This window comes from Batrachochytrium dendrobatidis, assembly GCF_000203795.2.
Source record: "Batrachochytrium dendrobatidis JAM81 unplaced genomic scaffold BATDEscaffold_7, whole genome shotgun sequence".
Classification (NCBI taxonomy): domain Eukaryota; kingdom Fungi; phylum Chytridiomycota; class Chytridiomycetes; order Rhizophydiales; genus Batrachochytrium; species Batrachochytrium dendrobatidis.
The window spans coordinates 928,409-945,750 of record NW_006281105.1 but is presented as its reverse complement, the minus strand read 5'-3'; the positions used below and the strand labels follow the sequence as shown (position 1 = coordinate 945,750).

Here is a 17,342-nt window from a genome sequence, read left to right as displayed (position 1 = left end):
AAACAGCCAGTTTGCTCATTCAATTCAATTATAAAACATCTTTTTTTGGTCTTGTTCTGACACGATCTTCAGCATTCCATCTATAGCATATACATTAACCTAAACCAATCGTGTAGTTTTATTAGAAATTCTTGTTTCTTGGTCTGCTTGATACTATCAGAGTGGTTCAAACATGATGATGGCTGTTGACAAATCCTTATTTCTCTCCGTTCTCATTTCGTTGTCGCTGGCCGTAAACCATGAATCACAGCCGTATTCACGTAAAATGATACACTAAATAAGGGCGTCTGCAGAACAACTAATTTATGCCAAATTTACTGAACAGCATTACATCCTATGACTCATCAACAAAGTTCATTGGTCTTTATCTTCCATACTCATTTGTATAAAGCAGCTAAACGGAATGTTCAAAGCAGTATTCACATCACAGTTCCCAATCAGTCACATACTGTTTCAACCTCTCGACTCTCCTATAAACATTGAGTGATTGGTACGGAAACAGCAGTTGAACTTCCGAAATGTGCAATCGTTGTCTTGGACTAGAGCGCGAACGTATCCGAGTTTGTCGGGGCTGGATTGTCAACAATATAGCCCAATATTTAGATTGAAATGGATAAATTCAATTTTAAACCTGCTGGTCATACAATGCATGGCTATACCAGATGGGTATGAGGGGATAGTTTGATTGTACGGACATTGTATGATGGACGTTGTAACCATTGAAAAAGCAGTCAATTTGCAAATGAAACCGCAACGAATATTTAATCATTAGCTATTTCGAAGCAAAATACTCTGCAGGATGGATAAAATCACTGCATTTTACATGTTCATGTAACAAGCAAACCGTTGTAATATTCCAACATATCATACATATGCTTTATTCTAACGTTTTCCCAAAGCATTGGTATAATCATGTCCAAACTACCTGGACAATGCTATACCATAAAGCACACCCTAAAAGTTGAAGACAGGGTCTTATCAAGCCATGCGTTGTTTAAGCTTTAGTTGGTAATATAGGACCACTGCCCAAATATAGTAGAGAGCAAGCATGTGCTACGGAAAAACTGGAGATCACTCTTATATAATCTGAATAAATCGCACAAATTCCAATCTTTTAGATGTATGCAATCATAGCGTATGTACATTCAAGATAAAAATTAAACGGCAATCAGTCGAGTCATTCATCCAGTACTTATTATTTGCTAGGAAAACTGAGCTGTTCTAATATACTTTCCAATTCAATTCAGTTTATCTGTCCAATCATATGCTATAGCTTACGGCTTCGACATACCAACCCTATCTCCATGCCGTAGGAAGGTAGCAAATAGAATGCCTTGATTGTTTAGATGAAAGCACAAAATGCTTATATTTCCAACTTATTTAGGGCTGACGAGTTGATATGTCGGAATGGGGAGGCTTGGCCAATCTAACCCTTTAGTCTGCCACTAGCAACTGCTGCTATAAAACCTCACCATATATTATGATCAGCTTCAAACTCACATTTCTCTGCTCGAACTAGCCTTTTTTACCAGTCATTCTATTCCTGATACAACTCGACTACTACTGAATATGAAGTCTGGATTTATTGCGATTGTTTCAATGCTAGTGGTTGCGTCAAATGCTATACCAGTCTTGCCTGAACCATCAGACGATCCCCAAGATAAGCAAAAGCATTCAACAGGACACGAAAGTCAAACGCAAAACCCCGCTCAATTAGGTTGTTATTTCAGAACGCAGTCAACGTCACAATCTTTACTCGAATTGGAATTAGAATCAGCCATATCAGAATGTCTTGGTCAAGGTTTGGATTCCGACTTTTCATCATACGTCGAGACAACGAGAACGTGTATTGGGAAAATGCCAATCTCGGATGAAAATATACCATCAACTTCTAGTTGCGCGAAATCAAGTAGTAGCACAGTAGAGAGCAGCATTTCTTTGGCTCAGAAAAAGCTTTTCGATTCATTTGAAGCGTGCGTGGAGGACAAGTCTTCTCAGAAAACCTCAACTTCAGATCAAGTGTTGAGCATATGCAAATTAAAGACGGAGACTGCTTGGAAAATTTCGAGTTCTAATACCAACCTTAAGGAGCATGAGAATGGTGACTCTAAACGAGAAACGTCTAAAACGAGTCAATCTTTCTACAATGACAAAGTTGAAGCTACACCAGAAGATGAGGATTCTGAAGACGATTTTGAAGTTATCTCAAGAGAAACTCTTCGTAGCAGCAGTTCTGATGAAGATGATGATATTAGAGTTATTTCAAGAGAAACTCTGGTTGAAGGCAATTCTGATGATGATTTTGAAAAAATACAAACGCCTGAATGTTGTGATCAATTTGGAGATCTCTTAACGAGCTGGTTTCAAAATGTTTTTGATGATTTCGAACTTCAAAATCAATTGACTGAATTCAAATACTTGGGAATGCATTCACAATCTAATGGCGCATCCAAACATTTGGAAACTGATGCACGAGATGCTGGATCCAATAGCGCATCTAAACATTTGGAAACTGATGCACGAGATGCTGGATCCAATAGCGCATCCAAGCATTTGGAAACTGACGCACAAGATACTGAATCCAATAGCGCATCCAAACATTTGGAAACTGATACACAAGATGACGAGTCTGAGAATTCTGACGAAAAAACATCCGAGCCTAAACAACAAAAAAAATTGGCCAAAAAATCTGATAGTTTAAAAGCAGGAGTACAATACATGGTTAATTGGAGTTTTAAAAACTTTAATTAAACGAATAAATAGATTCTAAATGTTTTTAAAATCTATGCGTATTTAGAGTTGAAAACAACACTTATAAAAATGGCTTATAGTTATAAATTAAAAATCTCAAATATATTCATATAGACAAATATAGTATAATAAAAGCAATTATATTCCAAGCAGATCATCCGTCGTAGAAAGGTTTCGCTTTGATCTAGAGGATTGAAGGCTGTCAAAGCCTGATGTGACGTGAGGGGTGGAAATAGAGTTTTGACTAGCAGTAGGTGTGCGATGAGATGAAGTTCGCCAAGGTGTCAATACAGGACCAGAGTAGGATGCTCTCAATTGTGTATCCAAATTTCCTGAAGAGTCGCTACCAATACGTAGCCCAGATTTCCTTAATGAGCTATTTGCCAGCAAGGTTTGAGCAGCAGGTGAAAGCATGCGTTGTTGAAATGAAGTTGCTTTCAAAGATTGTGCATTTCCAAGCGTGGTCATTTTTCCAGCTGCAGGAGATGCAGCACGACTGCTAGATCCACCAGCAGCAATATCTGATCGTCGTTTAAGTGCTTTGGATGCCTTTTCGGATAATCGCATTGAAATTTCTTCTCTGCGTGGCGTTGCTGGAATTTTAAAGCTAGGCCCTCCAGAATGGTCCATACCTGAATCTGCCAGCAACGGAGTGCCTTCAATCATACCCCAAGTCAGTAGCTCTGAAGGATCAATGTCTTCATCCGGAGTAAAAGTAGGAGTTGTTGGTACAAATCCATACCCAGACACACGGGGAGAGTCAGTGAGTGCCCCAGCAGCTCCGTGAAATAAACCAGGAGTAGCCTTGGCCATTTGAGACCACACACGTTGGGTATTGAGTCGTCCGGATTCTGAAGATGCGGAAGACATGCCAGATGATAAAGTACGAGCTAATTCAGAGCTGTGTGGAGCATTGAATCGCGTTGCAGAATGTGTGATGGATTTTGGTTGTCCTCGCAATTCTCCCATGTCAGCCAGTGTCAATGGAGCGCCATCAGGATAGTACATGAGTGTATTTTTTGCCTAAAACCAGTCAATACAAGTCTATAATTTCAAAAATAAACGGACAAATTCAAGGTTTAAATACCTTGAATTTCCATTCATCGATGGGCTTAATCATTCGATCGGGAGTCTCGACAAGCAATTCGACCCCAGAGGTGGTCATTGCACTAGTGGCTGTATTGGTAGACTCGATCGAGTGCTCATTTTTAAGCCTCAGTTGTTTCTTTTCCTTGTCATATAGCCAGTGATACTGTTCTCGCTTTGCCTCATTCTGAAGTTCCAAAATGTTTAAAAAAGATGCATTGTCTTCGGATGTGTATTTTGTTTGGAATTTATCTAGACTAATTGAAGTATCCAAAGATTGAGATTCAGAACTGGCTGGGTTCATAGAGTTGAGTGGGTTAGGAGTTGCAGAATCTGAAAATGAAGCTGCCGATGGAGTTGGAGGAGCCATGAACGAGTCAGAGGCATGCAGATTCAAAGTGTCTTTTGATACTGATCTGTGTGGATATGGAGTAGGAGTAGATGAATAATCTGAAGCCAATGTTAGATCCCACAATAATGGTGACGCAAATCAAACAGAAATATTACCAGAGGTCTTGCCAGTCAATTGAGCCAGTTGGGAACTCAAGGTCTTTACTTGAAGATGGTTGGCATTTTGAACAGCATCCAGCAGGTCATTCTGGACCCTAAGTTTGCGGAGGTTGGGAAAAAAGTCCCTTTCAATGATGGTACTAACACCAGCAATGTATTCGTCCTCTTCCAAAGAAGCAGCAGGTAAAGGGGCAGGAATGGGCTGTAGATGCCGAGGAAGTAGTTTTTGATCAGTTATTGTTGATACAGTGCTCTCCCCGGAATCAGGTATGCCATGATTGCATTTGTGCTCCATGATTCTGATGAGTTTATTCAACAAGAAACCCAAAAGTAAAACAGGAAATATAGATTTTTGGCAAGCCAGAAATAAGGTGTACACTCTAAAAAGATGACGATTTGAGCAATAATGAATCAAACAGAACGATAGAGATCAAAGTTTAATTCAATATAGATTCCTATGGCTGATCGCTCTCTTGCGCTGCTTGCTTTTCCACCATGACTCGCCACTGTTCAGGCGTATACGTTTTCTTTGAACATTCAACAGGTTAGACATGCATCACTCAGCTTGCCAGAGACAAGCATTTACCTGGGAGAATGCATGAATCTCGGCAATCTCAGCTTTTGCGGCTTCATTAACAAGTCTGAAATAGAAATCCGGTATATTACAGCAAAGGGTTAGTTTCAGAAAGTATGCATCATGCAAGAGGGACGCACCTGTGACGTTGCAGGACAGACTTTCCTTCGAACAGACTAGAGACTACCAAAACATCAAAAGATTGACCACAACCATTGGATGTGTCGATAACTTCCTAATAGACAGTGTTTTGTACATGTGATGATCAGATAGTGAGTGTCAAAGTAGATGAGAGTCGACCACATACCAGATGAGAAGGAGAGAGCTTTTCAGTCAGCAGCGACTCGAGCAGTTGCTTTGATACAGGCATGAACAGTAACAAGTGAGCGAATCCAAGCTTATCAAGCCCTATACTATAGGGTCCAGTCCCCAAATTATCCCTTTCAAAGCATATTTCTCGCTTAATTCACTTGACTGCAATGGCATTACTCAGCAACGAACACTTGGACGTTCCTCAGCACACTTCTACTGCAATGGATCTCGGCACCTCAAATAATCTACAAGATCATATTCGTTCATTTTCCCTCTTGGTAATACATTGTGTTGATTTATTGCTGTGGTCCGATGCTGTCCTGATCCAGTTATTGCATCTGCATCTGCATCTGCATCTACATCTGCAGCCATGCTTATTTGCCATTCATAAAGTTGGTGTTTAAACTAACCTTTGACTTGGTTATCCTTGCATATCTGTTTGTTTCTTATCGCTGGGCTTTACCAACAGGGTTTCCAAGAGACCACTTCCAACAGCGCTGCTATTGTATGTATATGTGATCTACACTTGCTAATCGATTCACTCGACTATTCATTCCAATGAGCTGTTCATTCCCTTGCTGAAATCTGTGTCCAACTCAAGCTTCCATCATATGACCCTTGTGGTTTTGATTGGCAATAAATCTCAAAAGTTTGGGCTGACTTGGATTGGATCGCTGGTTTAAAAACATTGTCTCATGTCCATCTTACTCACTCTGTTTTACTTTATTTCTCTAGTCTATGCGAAATGAGCTCACTAAAATGGTTGGCATGGTCAAGGATCCTGTGCAGCAGAGACTTTTCAGGGCTGAGATGGACGGCTTTTACTCTTTATTCACTCGTTTCTTGGCCGAAAAGTCTCGTAATGCCAAACTGTATGTATTGATTTTTTGTCCAGTCTTTGTACCTTGACTGATTCGTCATATCTTGTTTACAGCAATTGGAACGAAGTCAAATCTCCTGGCAGCGACAAGGTTGGTTGAAACGCCTAATGGAATTGACTTTGACCCTTACTAACTTTGACCTTTTTAAACATATGCTGATTGCAACAGATCATTCCTTACAAGACTCTTACTCCAACAACCCCTGAAACATCCAAATCCGCTTTATCCAAGCTTGCCGTACTCAAGCTCAATGGTGGTCTTGGAACCACAATGGGTTGTGTTGGCCCAAAGAGCGCTATTGAAGTCAGAGATGGCATGACCTTTCTTGACATGACTGTGCGGCAGATTGAGGTATTTTATTAATGATCAGTTGAAATGGGTGTTGTACTTGCTTATTTTCATTCCAGATCACTAACGGCCAACTTTTATTTTCTACCTAGTATTTGAACCATGACAACAACGTCAATGTTCCACTGATTCTTATGAATTCGTTCAACACTGATGAAGAAACAAAGCGTATCATTCAAAAATACACAGGTCAGCAGCTCACCATCATGACTTACAATCAGTCTCGTGTTCCTCGTATCGAAAAGGAATCTCTTTTACCTCTTGCAAAAGATCCTGTTGGGAAAAGCGGGGACTGGTGAGTCAACATGTACTGTATTACCCATGTGACATTGTATGACCACTTTCTTACTGCGCTTTGTCATCAACACTGCCGCTCTATTTAGGTATCCGCCTGGACACGGTGATTTGTTCGAGTCTTTAGCCAACTCAGGCACTCTAGATAAGCTGATTGCCGAGGGAAAAGAGTATCTTTTTATTTCCAATGTCGACAATCTTGGTGCTACTGTTGATCAGACCATTCTTCAACATCTCGTTGAAACTGGCGCTGAATTCCTCATGGAAGTAACAGACAAGACCAAGGCTGACATCAAGGGCGGCACTCTTATTGAGTATGAGGGCTCTATCCGGCTTCTTGAAATTGCTCAGGTTTCTGCCGAGCATGTCGATGATTTTAAATCCGTCAAAAAATTCAAAATTTTTAATACCAACAATTTATGGGTTAACCTTCGCGCCATCAAGCGAGTCATTGAGCACCAGGAATTGTCGATGGAGATCATTGTCAACAACAAAACTGCTGATTCAGGTGAAAAGGTGATTCAGCTCGAGACTGCCGTTGGTGCTGCCATCAAGCATTTTAAGGGTGCTCATGGTATTAACGTGCCTCGTACTCGCTTCTTACCCGTAAAATCCACATCCGATCTTTTCCTCATTACTTCGGATCTTTACAAACTTAACCATGGCGAGTTGATTTTAAATCCCAAACGCCTTTTTGGCACAGTTCCCATTGTCAAGCTGGGTGACCATTTTAAGAAAGTGCAGCACTTTTTATCTCGCTTTCAATCTCCACCACACATTCTTGAACTGGATCACTTGACTGTCACGGGTGATGTTACGTTTGGCACTGATGTTATTTTATCTGGCACAGTGATTATTGTTGCCAACCATGGCAACAGAATTGACATTCCATCTGGCGCCATTTTGCATGACAAGGTTGTTTCTGGAAACATGAGAATTCTTGATCATTAAATTTCATTTTCTGTTAAATAGTTGTATTTAATGTCATGGGCTGAACATTGTGTTGGGGCTTGAACATTTGCTCGGTTTTTGTACAAAATTGAACAAAGTCAATCAACTAAAAACTTATAGGGCACAAGATCCAGTAACTCTGATCACACCAATCATTCCATGAAACTGCTAGTTTATTATACTTTGACTCGTAGTGTTCACGTAAAATAAAACACTACGAGTCAGTCACCAACAACCAATCCGTCCACATTAGATTGCCATGAATATTTCAAATAGTTTTTAAAAAGTAATCGAGTTTATCGTTTGCGACTCCGCTTGTCCCTATTGACAAATTCCCGCAATGTATGTGATTCAGAGTCGTCACACGACTGTTGCGGCATGCCAAGCTGTTGACTAGACATGAACTGTAACTTGGTCTGTTTCTTTGGTCCCAGTGCTAATTTTCCACTTCCAGATCTTAACGAAGATGGCAACTCTCTAGTAATTCAAGGTTTGAATAAAACGATTAAACCATTTAGTCGTTCCTTCAATCCGACAAACCAATCTATACCGTTTTCTTCCACGAGTGTTAGGAGCAGTATTTGCTTGTGTAGATTCTACTGCCTGCGTCGGTAGTGGTGGTGCAGCATCCTCGTCTTGAATATCATCATCGTTTTCTTGACTGATCTGAGTTTCTGGAATAACCTAAATCAAATACCACAATTGTATCAGATAAACAAGATCTTGGTGCATTAAAACTAAATAAATTTGTATTCAAATAGAATCTAGATTACCTCGTCAAGCATTGATACTGAAGCGGTTGGTTTAAATATATCTGATTTGTATCCAATTTTAGATACTGACGCGATACCAAGTGTTTTTCTACTGTTGAATGCATTCACTTTATCAAAGCTGTCAAGTGAATTCAACGAATCCGATTCAAACAAAGTCTCCTTGAAATGTGTGGCTGTTTTTGGCTCAGATCGTCTAGTTGCAATAGCAGTAGATTTACCTCGAGGTTTCAGTACACCTCTGCTTGTTGCTTCTGCATACATTTCAGACCTACCACGAGCAGTACTTTTTGTAGCTATCGAATCAGCATTGCGTTCAAAATCAAAATCATTGTCATCATCAAACTGACTAGATGCCACAGTAGTCCTATAGGATGTGGTATTCGCTCGAGATTTTGCTGCAGTAGTACGAGATGCAGCAGTACTGCGTTTTTTTGGCGCTACATGTGTTTCCTGCATTGTATAAAAATCGTTTGAATCATCTTGTACATGTCGAACAGCTCGGGTCGCATCCACTTCACGACGAATATCGTTTCTTTGTGCAGTACCAATATTGTGTTCCTTGACTGCAAAGGCCTGTGTCAGATTCAGTTTGATTTTTGCAATTTCACGATCTAGTTGATCCATATTCTCGATATCTACACTTTCATCATCGTTTTCTTCATACATATGGTTTCTAGACTCCTGAGGTCTAATGTCGTTTGATTCAACAACGTTCCGTGATGTTCTTTCAGCAGCATTACTGTATTTTGATGGAGCAATACGATTTCTAATAGCGTTTTTGGTTTCTCGAAGCGTTTTATCAACAAACATCTTGATGGCATCCTTGTCATTTTTTTCAACCTGATTCAATACAGCATCCGCAAGCTCATTCTCGGGTAAAATTTCTAGTTTTTGAGCATCGAGATATTGTGCTACGAGGTCTTGAATTGTAAGCTTGTCAAGTTCCCCAGGAAGATTAGGCTCTATGGTGACAAATTCAGATGGTTTGGCTAAATTCCATCAATGACAATAGATATTATGTGTTGTGAGAATTCAACTCATTTGTTGACAAGATGACATGTTTAATAGCAAATGGGTTTGTGATAAAACAGGATGAATGACTCGAACCTTTTATCGCAGTTCGTTTACGATAGAAACTGATGATTTCTTTTGGGTTGGCAACTTTATCTATGTAAAATTGACCAAATCGTTGAGGATTGAATGTAGTGAATCCTCCTGTATATTCAACCTAGTGATTTCATCAATTAGACACGATTGGAAATACTAGACATGAACATTAGCAGATGATGTTAAACAACTTTAAATCTACCAACCTTGAGACGGATCAATGGTTTGGGAAACTCTTCTGGATCTACATCTGGATTCAGTTCTTGCCAATTGATTCTTGCTATTTCAATCATTTCTGCAACCTTTTGTTGAAGATATTCATTTACTGCTGCTTGATCCTTGGTGTATAGATGCGATACTTTTTGCAAAACCACCTCGTCCATGACAAATGGACGCACAGACTTTAAACGGATTTTTTCCACAGCAAATGTAGTTCCCTGAATACTCAAAATGCCAATATGCCTGAATATTATATACGCATACATTAGTAAAAGTATATACACAAAAATGAATGTTTTTGTAATCAAGAAATGAGATTTAGAGTTTGCACATGTTTTCATGAGTGATTTAACGCAGAGCATACTTTGTAGCAGATTCTCCCTCACACAGTGACGTGGCAACAGAAGATCCCGGCTGGGTCACGTAAAAGTTTTTAGAGTCGTTTACGACAGGATCAATCAAGCATTGATGCTCATGACCCCATAGAACCAAATCGAGAAAGTCTGCCAAGTACGCTTCAGGAATATAATTGTTTCGTCCATGAGCAGTTCTATTTTGATGAATTACCATCATGTTAAACCACGATGGTAAGGAAGACGCTCCATCCATGTATTGCTCAGTAGCGTCGTCATTCATATCGTGTGATTCTTTAGGGCGATACATTTTAACTTTACGATCTCGAAAGAGGCGATTCAGACGCTCATCTCGAACATTTCCTAAACCATAGAGCGCTAAATAAGAAGATCCTTTGCGAAGCAGGATGGGTTTGATATGAATTTCATCCAATGTAGCCTGTTTGCCAAAGTAGTTGACGAGTCCAGACACGGACAGTACTTCCAATGCGCATAGGTTACCTCCCTAAAACCAAATTCTAGATTAGCGAAATGTAGCTACCAAAACATTCAATCAGGCCATTGGTTCATTGGTCCATGAATAAAATACATACACCAGAGGGATCGTCATGGTTTCCGTGGATAGAAAAAACAGGAATGCCGACATTGTAGTTTGGATCCTGATAATTGACTGTTGCAAATCTACAAGTTGTGATGGCAATGCTTAGTCATACTACAGCTCATTCGAGCAGTTGGAATGCAGATTTCACCTGTTGGGAAAGTTTTCGCTCTGGTCACTGAGGATCTCAATAGGACATGGCTTATCGCCAAGACAGTACTGGCGCAACAGACTCATTGCAGTACAAAGGCTTTTTTGTGAAGGTTTATTATCATGAAAGAGATCTCCACCTAGTATCACCATATCCACCTATCAATGCATGTTTGGTAGTCATAGCTTGAGTCAATATTTCAATCCAGTAAACCGACTAAAAGAATGCCAACCATCAGCCTTCATTAAACATAATCCAACCTCTCTGTCTTGAGCCAGTTGAAGAATCTCTTCGAATGAATTGAAGGAATCCTGACCTCTAATAGGATCTTTCTCCATATAACCCAGATGATTGTCTGTAGCCAGCAGAATGCGGAAAGTGTCCTGCAGTTGAAAGTGGTTGTCAGCATGGTTCTCGTTGAAAGAACGCTGTGATGAACTAGGACGGATGGTTTCCGTCGGATCATTCTCTCTGTTCAACGATGACTGTCGAGGCATGTCAGTAGTATAAATAGGGCACCGAATGATACCAGTTTTTTAGGCGAGAGTGCTAAAACTATTCAAAAGTTGAGATTTCCTGCAATAAATTGTACGGTAAATTGATCCAAAATAAAAATGTCTGGCAATCTAAATTCTTATAGAATCTGCTTGCCTGAAATCTTTGGTCACATTCTGTGCTTAACTCATTTATGAGGGAATCATTTTTGTAGTCAGAGAAGCAGGGGTTACAGGCGGTTGAAATACTGCAAGTGTGTCGGAAAAAGTTGTTTAATCTACTCACTGGAAGGTATACCTGGAGACGATCTTACTTTGGGTGACGAATATGCAGATCATACAACAGAAATTTAAATTGAAGCTATTTATTGAACAATGAAACTAGTCAAGACTGAATGTTTTCTCATCAAAATCCAAACGAGGATACACTTTGTTTTCCACAATAAAATTCATACCCAGGACATTTACATCAGCAAAGTGACCATCTTTTGGGGAAATGTCTGCAGGAGCGATTGCAGGAGCTGCTATTGGGTTTATTTCTGATTCAAAAAGCAAATCTAATTGATAACAATAACTAAAATAAAATGAACCTTATCTTCTTGAATTTCATGATATATGAATAATAGGTTGAAATTTAAGTGTGGCTCAGTTGAAACGACTTTCCTTCGAAAATGTCAATGCAGAAAAACGAACCAACTGAATTCACAAACGACGATCCCTCTCCAACCAAAAGTGATGACAATGGACACTCTTATGAACCCTCCTGGCTACATTAAACCTTCTCTTCAAAACTTTCTTTTGACCGACATTGACTCTAAGGAATTGCGAATCATTGCTGCAGCTATGGAATTGGAATATTTAGGTCCTGCTTCATTTCCTGGGTCATTTCCGGTTGAGGGAACTATTTGGGCTCCAAACCACAGACTTATGGTGAATTTGGCATGTCGTCGCAGAACTAAATCAGACTCTCCCACTCGCAATATCATCTTTTTAGTTGATACAGGTTCACCAGTTACTTACTTGTGTCAAGAAGCGATGGAATCATTGGTTGGAAAAGATTCTAATTTACCTCAAACTCTATTTGTCAAAATTCACAATGAAAAAGCAATTCAGACTCACATTTCCCCAAAAGATAGTCACTTTGCTGATGTAAATGTCCTGGGTATGAATTTTATTGTGGAAAACAGAGTGTATCCTCGTTTGGATTTTGATGAGAAAACATTCAGTCTTGACTAGTTTCATTGTTCAATAAATAGCTTTAATTTAAATTTCTGTTGTATGATCTGCATATTCGTCACCCAAAGTAACATTGTCTCCAGGTATACCTTCCAGTGAGTAGATTAAACAACTTTTTCCGACACACTTGCAGTATTTCAACCGCCTGTAACCCCTGCTTCTCTGACTACAAAAATGATTCCCTCATAAATGAGTTAAGCACAGAATGTGACCAAAGATTTCAGGCAAGCAGATTCTATAAGAATTTAGATTGCCAGACATTTTTATTTTGGATCAATTTACCGTACAATTTATTGCAGGAAATCTCAACTTTTGAATAGTTTTAGCACTCTCGCCTAAAAAACTGGTATCATTCGGTGCCCTATGTATACTATTCATGTCTGGAGATACTGGATCCGATGTGTTCATGTAATATATTTTCAATAAAAAGAACTTGCTGGTTTATTCATTTTCAAACTCTTGCCCATCAAATGCAGCCAATCTTTCAAGGGTTGAATGGGTTCTCACATAAGATAGTTTTGCAACGTGTCTTCCTCCATCTCACCCGACTTGCGCTTCTTGCTCTTACTCTTGAACTTCTCCTTGAGTTCCTCAATCGATTGTGGTTTCTGTTGACTAGATTCACTTTTGGTGCGTTTAGGTTCTGCTGGTGCAATAAACGCTTCCTGTCGTGCTTCTTGTTTTTTGAGTGAATTGGCATCTTGTTTCTCCTAAAAACATTACATGTGAATGATGTGCAAACCAATTCTTCAAGTATTAGTACCGTTTAAAGACATGGTGTAAATATCAAGGGATGGAAAGTTTCAATATCATGCCTTCTTTTTTTGTCTTGCGGCTGCATCCCGCTCAGTTTTTGACAGGAAGAATTCACCAGATTCAATTTGAAGATCAATCTATAGTATTGTTAGAATGCGATAGTTCAAGTACCAAAACTAGTTAGTAACATATCTGCTGGGGCTGATAGTCATACACCAGATCCATTCAACTGAAAGACATGAAAAACACGTACCTTGCGAGGCTGCTGAGGTGGTGGGAAAGGCGTACGCTCCTTCTTGACAATCTTGACTTTTTTGGATGACTGCACATTGCGCTTTTTAAACTTGGGCAAGAATCGATCCCAAGACTCTTCTTTAAGTTTCTCATCTTTGGCCAGTTCACGCTTGATCATCAACTCCTTGATGTGGTAAATAGGATGTATGTTTTTCATGCAGTCTAAAATCAGTCGACGAACATCCTTTAATCCCTTGAAAGGCCCCATTGCAGCAACAGTGTTTCCTTGTACAAGCACATAACAGTTGGTCAGCAGTTCAATAGCCTTGAGCGTGCTTCCCTTGGGTCCAAGCAATCGCTGTCGACGCTTGACAAACCTTTCCTTGTTCCTAACTAAACCACCAATCTTGATAATGTCACAAGCCACGCCATCTTCAAGGATCTTGACGGCCTGATTGAACTGCACACTGCGAGAAAGCAATCGAATCATGTCGCGAGCTTTGAGAATAATATATGGATCGTAAGTTTTTCTGGTTGTCTTGACAGTAATGCTACCCTCTACTAGATCCAAAGCACATGCTAGACCCTGCAGATTGGTCAAGGTGTTAATAACAAGCACAGATCGATCATTCATACAAATAGATTGCCAATGGCGGTCTGAGCTTTAATCATCAGGCCAAAAACAACATACCACTTTGTCTAATGAGGCTGTTATCATGGGCCAGACTTCACGCAAATATGTTTCTCGGTATTTTGGAAACAATGTGGCAAATGAACTTTCGGCGAGAAAAGGATGTGGATTATGCTCTGGCTTGAATTCATCGACCTTCCAGTGATCAATATCGTCAGTGTCCCATGCTAATCAATAGAAAATACCACAAGTTCAAAATCATCAAGCTGCATTTGAAAAAAAAACAATTAAAACATAATCCAACATAAACCAACGTTTTTCCTTTCTGTGCTGTCTTTTTTTGCTAACTTTTGGAGCAGCTGTATCGGCTGCTATTTACATAGAAATGAATACACAGAAAAATGCATAAGTATCAAGTGCAGTGTATTGAAAACAAAGAAAATAAACCCATGCAAATATGAATGATAGTTTACGATGTCACAAACACACCAGCATCCAATTGAGGCTCCTCTTCAGTGCTCATGCTATTATAAGTATATGTAAATTTAAAAACAAAAAAGTTTGAATATTTTTGGGCAAATAATAGAATTAAAATATAGGCATGTTAAGCCATTTTTGGCTAAATTTAAGCAATGTCCGAACTTGCCGAAATCGTTTTTTAAACAAGTTCAGGACATCCGGATCTTGCATTCATCTACTACACCATGTATCTGGAAGAACTGGTTCTGGATGGATTCAAGTCTTATGCCACACGCACTGTTGTTGGTGACTGGGATCCAGAATTCAATGCTATTACTGGCCTCAATGGGTCTGGAAAGTCCAACATTTTGGATGCAATCTGTTTCGTATTGGGCATTTCTACCTTGGCTCATGTATGTTGTTTCTGTTGATTTGTACATGATTGAATAAAATTAATCATGTTCATCGCAACAGGTAAGAGCCTCCAATCTGCAGGATTTGGTGTATAAACGAGGCCAAGCCGGTGTCAATAAAGCTTCCGTTTCAGTCATTTTTAACAATATCAACAAGGACACCAGTCCTCCAGGATACCATGATCATGACAAAATCACCATCACTCGTCAGGTTGGTTGAAACAGTTTCTGTGTATTCACTATTTTGGCTATTTCTGATGATTGCATTGTTTTTTAATCTAGATTATTATTGGTGGAAGAAACAAGTATCTTGTGAATGGAGTTAATAAGAATCAGCAAGATGTAGCCAATTTGTTTCAGTCTGTTCAGCTCAATATCAACAATCCCAATTTTTTGATCATGCAAGGCAAAATCACCAAAGTTCTTAATATGAAACCACAGGAAATATTAAACATGATTGAAGAGGCTGCTGGCACTCGCATGTTTGAAGAACATAAAGAAAAAGCCATCAAGACTATGGATAAAAAAGACACTCGACTTGATAATATATCCAACGTAAGTCGTTTGTCGATTTTAAATTTGCCAGTCTGGTTTATATGTTTATCATTATTTTATTACAGTTGCTTGAGACGGAAGTATCTTCCAAATTGGATAAACTGCGTCAAGAAAAGCGTGTTTTACTCGAGTACCAAAAGATTGATGCCGAGTTAGGACAGTTGCAACGATTCGTTGTTGCATATGATTATTTGCACGCCAATGTAAGTAGTATCTGTAGTATATATTGAACTGTGTATTTTTACTCATTTGTAATATATGACACAAAACTCAATCTTTTGCAGGAAAAAGTAGTGGAGTTGACCAACAGCATTGAAACTATGGGCCAGCATATCAAGCACTTGGAAACAATGAACTCGTATTTATCTGAAGATATTCATGAATTAGACGGTAAAATTTGCGAAATTATGGAGGAAAAGCAAAAGGTATTTTACAACCATTTAAGTTTAGACTACTGTTTATTCTGGAAAATGCAATAGTATTCAAGTGATTCAACTATTTATATAGAATGGAAGTAAAAACAGCGAATTGGACAAGTTGATCAAGGAGCTTGCCAAAAATCTGGTAAAAATGACCACGCAGCACAATCTTAAACTAGAGACCATCGAGGACGAGCAGAAAAATAAACAGACTTTGATCGAGTCGCTTTCTGAAGTAAATATCATTCTTTTTTGTAAAACCGATGTGCTTTTGCAATGTACTGACTATTGTTTCAATCATCTGTGATTTATAGATTGAAGCGAATATTGAAGAGTCGATTAAAAAAGAGGCAAAGCTGTCATCTGAATGTGCGTCTACTCTTGAACAGAATGAGCGGCATGTGGCTAATACGCGCAAGCTGGAGGAATTACTACAGAATCTTACCACTGGTGTTTCTTCGTCTAGTGGACAGGATGGAGGCTACATGGATCAACTTCGAGGTCAGCTGGGTTTATGATTTATTGAGATTTGCACACTTTTTAACTTGGTTGTACTTTGTATTTTCAAACAATCATCGTAGCTGCCAAGCAACAAGTTAGTTCGTCTGTTTCAAAAGCACAGCAGACTCAACTCAAAATCACACACATAACCAACGAGCTTCAAGATGCTATTCCAAAAGCCAAAGTAGCAGAACGACAAAATGGAAATATTGTTAATGATTTGAAAATCAGTGAGGGTGTCATTAAGATGCTTCAAGAACAAATCTGCTCAATTGCGTTTGATCCTAAAGAAGAGGAAAATTTACTCAAATCTCGCCAGTCCCAGCAGATACGATTGGACGAGCTTGATGAGGCAGGATTTAACTGGACAACTTTATTTACAATCTTGATTTATGCTAACAATATTTGCTTTGATAGGCTATTAATGAACTTGAAAGCACCATGTCTAAATTTCAGTTTTCGTACTCTGATCCCACGCCCAACTTCGATCGACTCAAAGTCAAGGGGCTTGTTGCAGAACTCATCAACATTTCAAAAGAAAATCTTGATAGTTCCACTGCTTTGGAAGTTTGTGCTGGTGGCAAGCTGTACAATGTAAGCGCAATGTATACTTATTTAATAGCGATGTGAATGTTTGATAGTCAGTTGACCATGATGGTGATTTACAGGTTGTAGTCGAGTCTGAGATTGTTGGCACTCAGTTGTTGCAAAAGGGTAAACTCAAGCACCGTGTAAC

At 39.2% G+C, this 17,342-nt stretch overlaps 7 protein-coding genes across 7 annotated transcripts; 3 read left to right on the top strand and 4 right to left on the bottom strand.

Moving 5' to 3' along the window:
- Positions 1 to 1,569: 1,569 nt before the first annotated feature.
- Positions 1,570 to 2,751, top strand: BATDEDRAFT_89271 (uncharacterized protein; the record flags this gene model as incomplete). Its single annotated transcript, XM_006679680.1, has 1 exon — positions 1,570 to 2,751. The coding sequence occupies one exon, from the start codon at positions 1,570 to 1,572 to the stop codon at positions 2,749 to 2,751; it is 1,182 nt and encodes a 393-aa protein (XP_006679743.1).
- A 138-nt stretch (positions 2,752 to 2,889) lies between these two features.
- BATDEDRAFT_89442 (uncharacterized protein) lies at positions 2,890 to 4,642 on the bottom strand (the record flags this gene model as incomplete). The annotated part of the gene is made up of 3 exons (XM_006679608.1): positions 2,890 to 3,774; positions 3,839 to 4,287; positions 4,345 to 4,642. 3 exons carry the CDS (start codon positions 4,640 to 4,642, stop codon positions 2,890 to 2,892), a joined length of 1,632 nt encoding a protein of 543 aa, XP_006679671.1.
- A 160-nt stretch (positions 4,643 to 4,802) lies between these two features.
- On the bottom strand, positions 4,803 to 5,291 carry BATDEDRAFT_89441 (uncharacterized protein; the record flags this gene model as incomplete). The annotated part of the gene is made up of 4 exons (XM_006679607.1): positions 4,803 to 4,874; positions 4,934 to 4,988; positions 5,062 to 5,156; positions 5,229 to 5,291. The coding sequence occupies 4 exons, from the start codon at positions 5,289 to 5,291 to the stop codon at positions 4,803 to 4,805; spliced, it is 285 nt and encodes a 94-aa protein (XP_006679670.1).
- Positions 5,292 to 5,411: 120 nt separating this feature from the next.
- BATDEDRAFT_19863 (uncharacterized protein) lies at positions 5,412 to 7,726 on the top strand. Its single transcript, XM_006679337.1, has 7 exons — positions 5,412 to 5,511; positions 5,703 to 5,738; positions 5,969 to 6,105; positions 6,168 to 6,204; positions 6,283 to 6,465; positions 6,555 to 6,757; positions 6,846 to 7,726. Exons 1-7 carry the CDS (start codon positions 5,455 to 5,457, stop codon positions 7,705 to 7,707), a joined length of 1,515 nt encoding a protein of 504 aa, XP_006679400.1. The 5' UTR covers positions 5,412 to 5,454; the 3' UTR covers positions 7,708 to 7,726.
- A 138-nt stretch (positions 7,727 to 7,864) lies between these two features.
- On the bottom strand, positions 7,865 to 11,468 carry BATDEDRAFT_35296 (MRX complex nuclease subunit). The gene is made up of 9 exons (XM_006679507.1): positions 11,169 to 11,468; positions 10,909 to 11,066; positions 10,753 to 10,840; positions 10,171 to 10,664; positions 9,794 to 10,049; positions 9,588 to 9,708; positions 8,481 to 9,469; positions 8,258 to 8,391; positions 7,865 to 8,184 (listed from the first exon to the last, which is right to left on the bottom strand). Exons 1-9 carry the CDS (start codon positions 11,403 to 11,405, stop codon positions 8,004 to 8,006), a joined length of 2,658 nt encoding a protein of 885 aa, XP_006679570.1. The 5' UTR covers positions 11,406 to 11,468; the 3' UTR covers positions 7,865 to 8,003.
- A 669-nt stretch (positions 11,469 to 12,137) lies between these two features.
- Positions 12,138 to 12,638, top strand: BATDEDRAFT_30175 (uncharacterized protein; the record flags this gene model as incomplete). Its single annotated transcript, XM_006679447.1, has 1 exon — positions 12,138 to 12,638. The coding sequence occupies one exon, from the start codon at positions 12,138 to 12,140 to the stop codon at positions 12,636 to 12,638; it is 501 nt and encodes a 166-aa protein (XP_006679510.1).
- Positions 12,639 to 13,058: 420 nt separating this feature from the next.
- BATDEDRAFT_35295 (ribosome biosynthesis protein KRR1) lies at positions 13,059 to 14,806 on the bottom strand. Its single transcript, XM_006679506.1, has 6 exons — positions 14,749 to 14,806; positions 14,574 to 14,630; positions 14,320 to 14,486; positions 13,648 to 14,214; positions 13,454 to 13,531; positions 13,059 to 13,348 (listed from the first exon to the last, which is right to left on the bottom strand). The coding sequence occupies exons 1-6, from the start codon at positions 14,780 to 14,782 to the stop codon at positions 13,142 to 13,144; spliced, it is 1,110 nt and encodes a 369-aa protein (XP_006679569.1). The 5' UTR covers positions 14,783 to 14,806; the 3' UTR covers positions 13,059 to 13,141.
- Between the last annotated feature and the right edge of the window lie 2,536 nt (positions 14,807 to 17,342).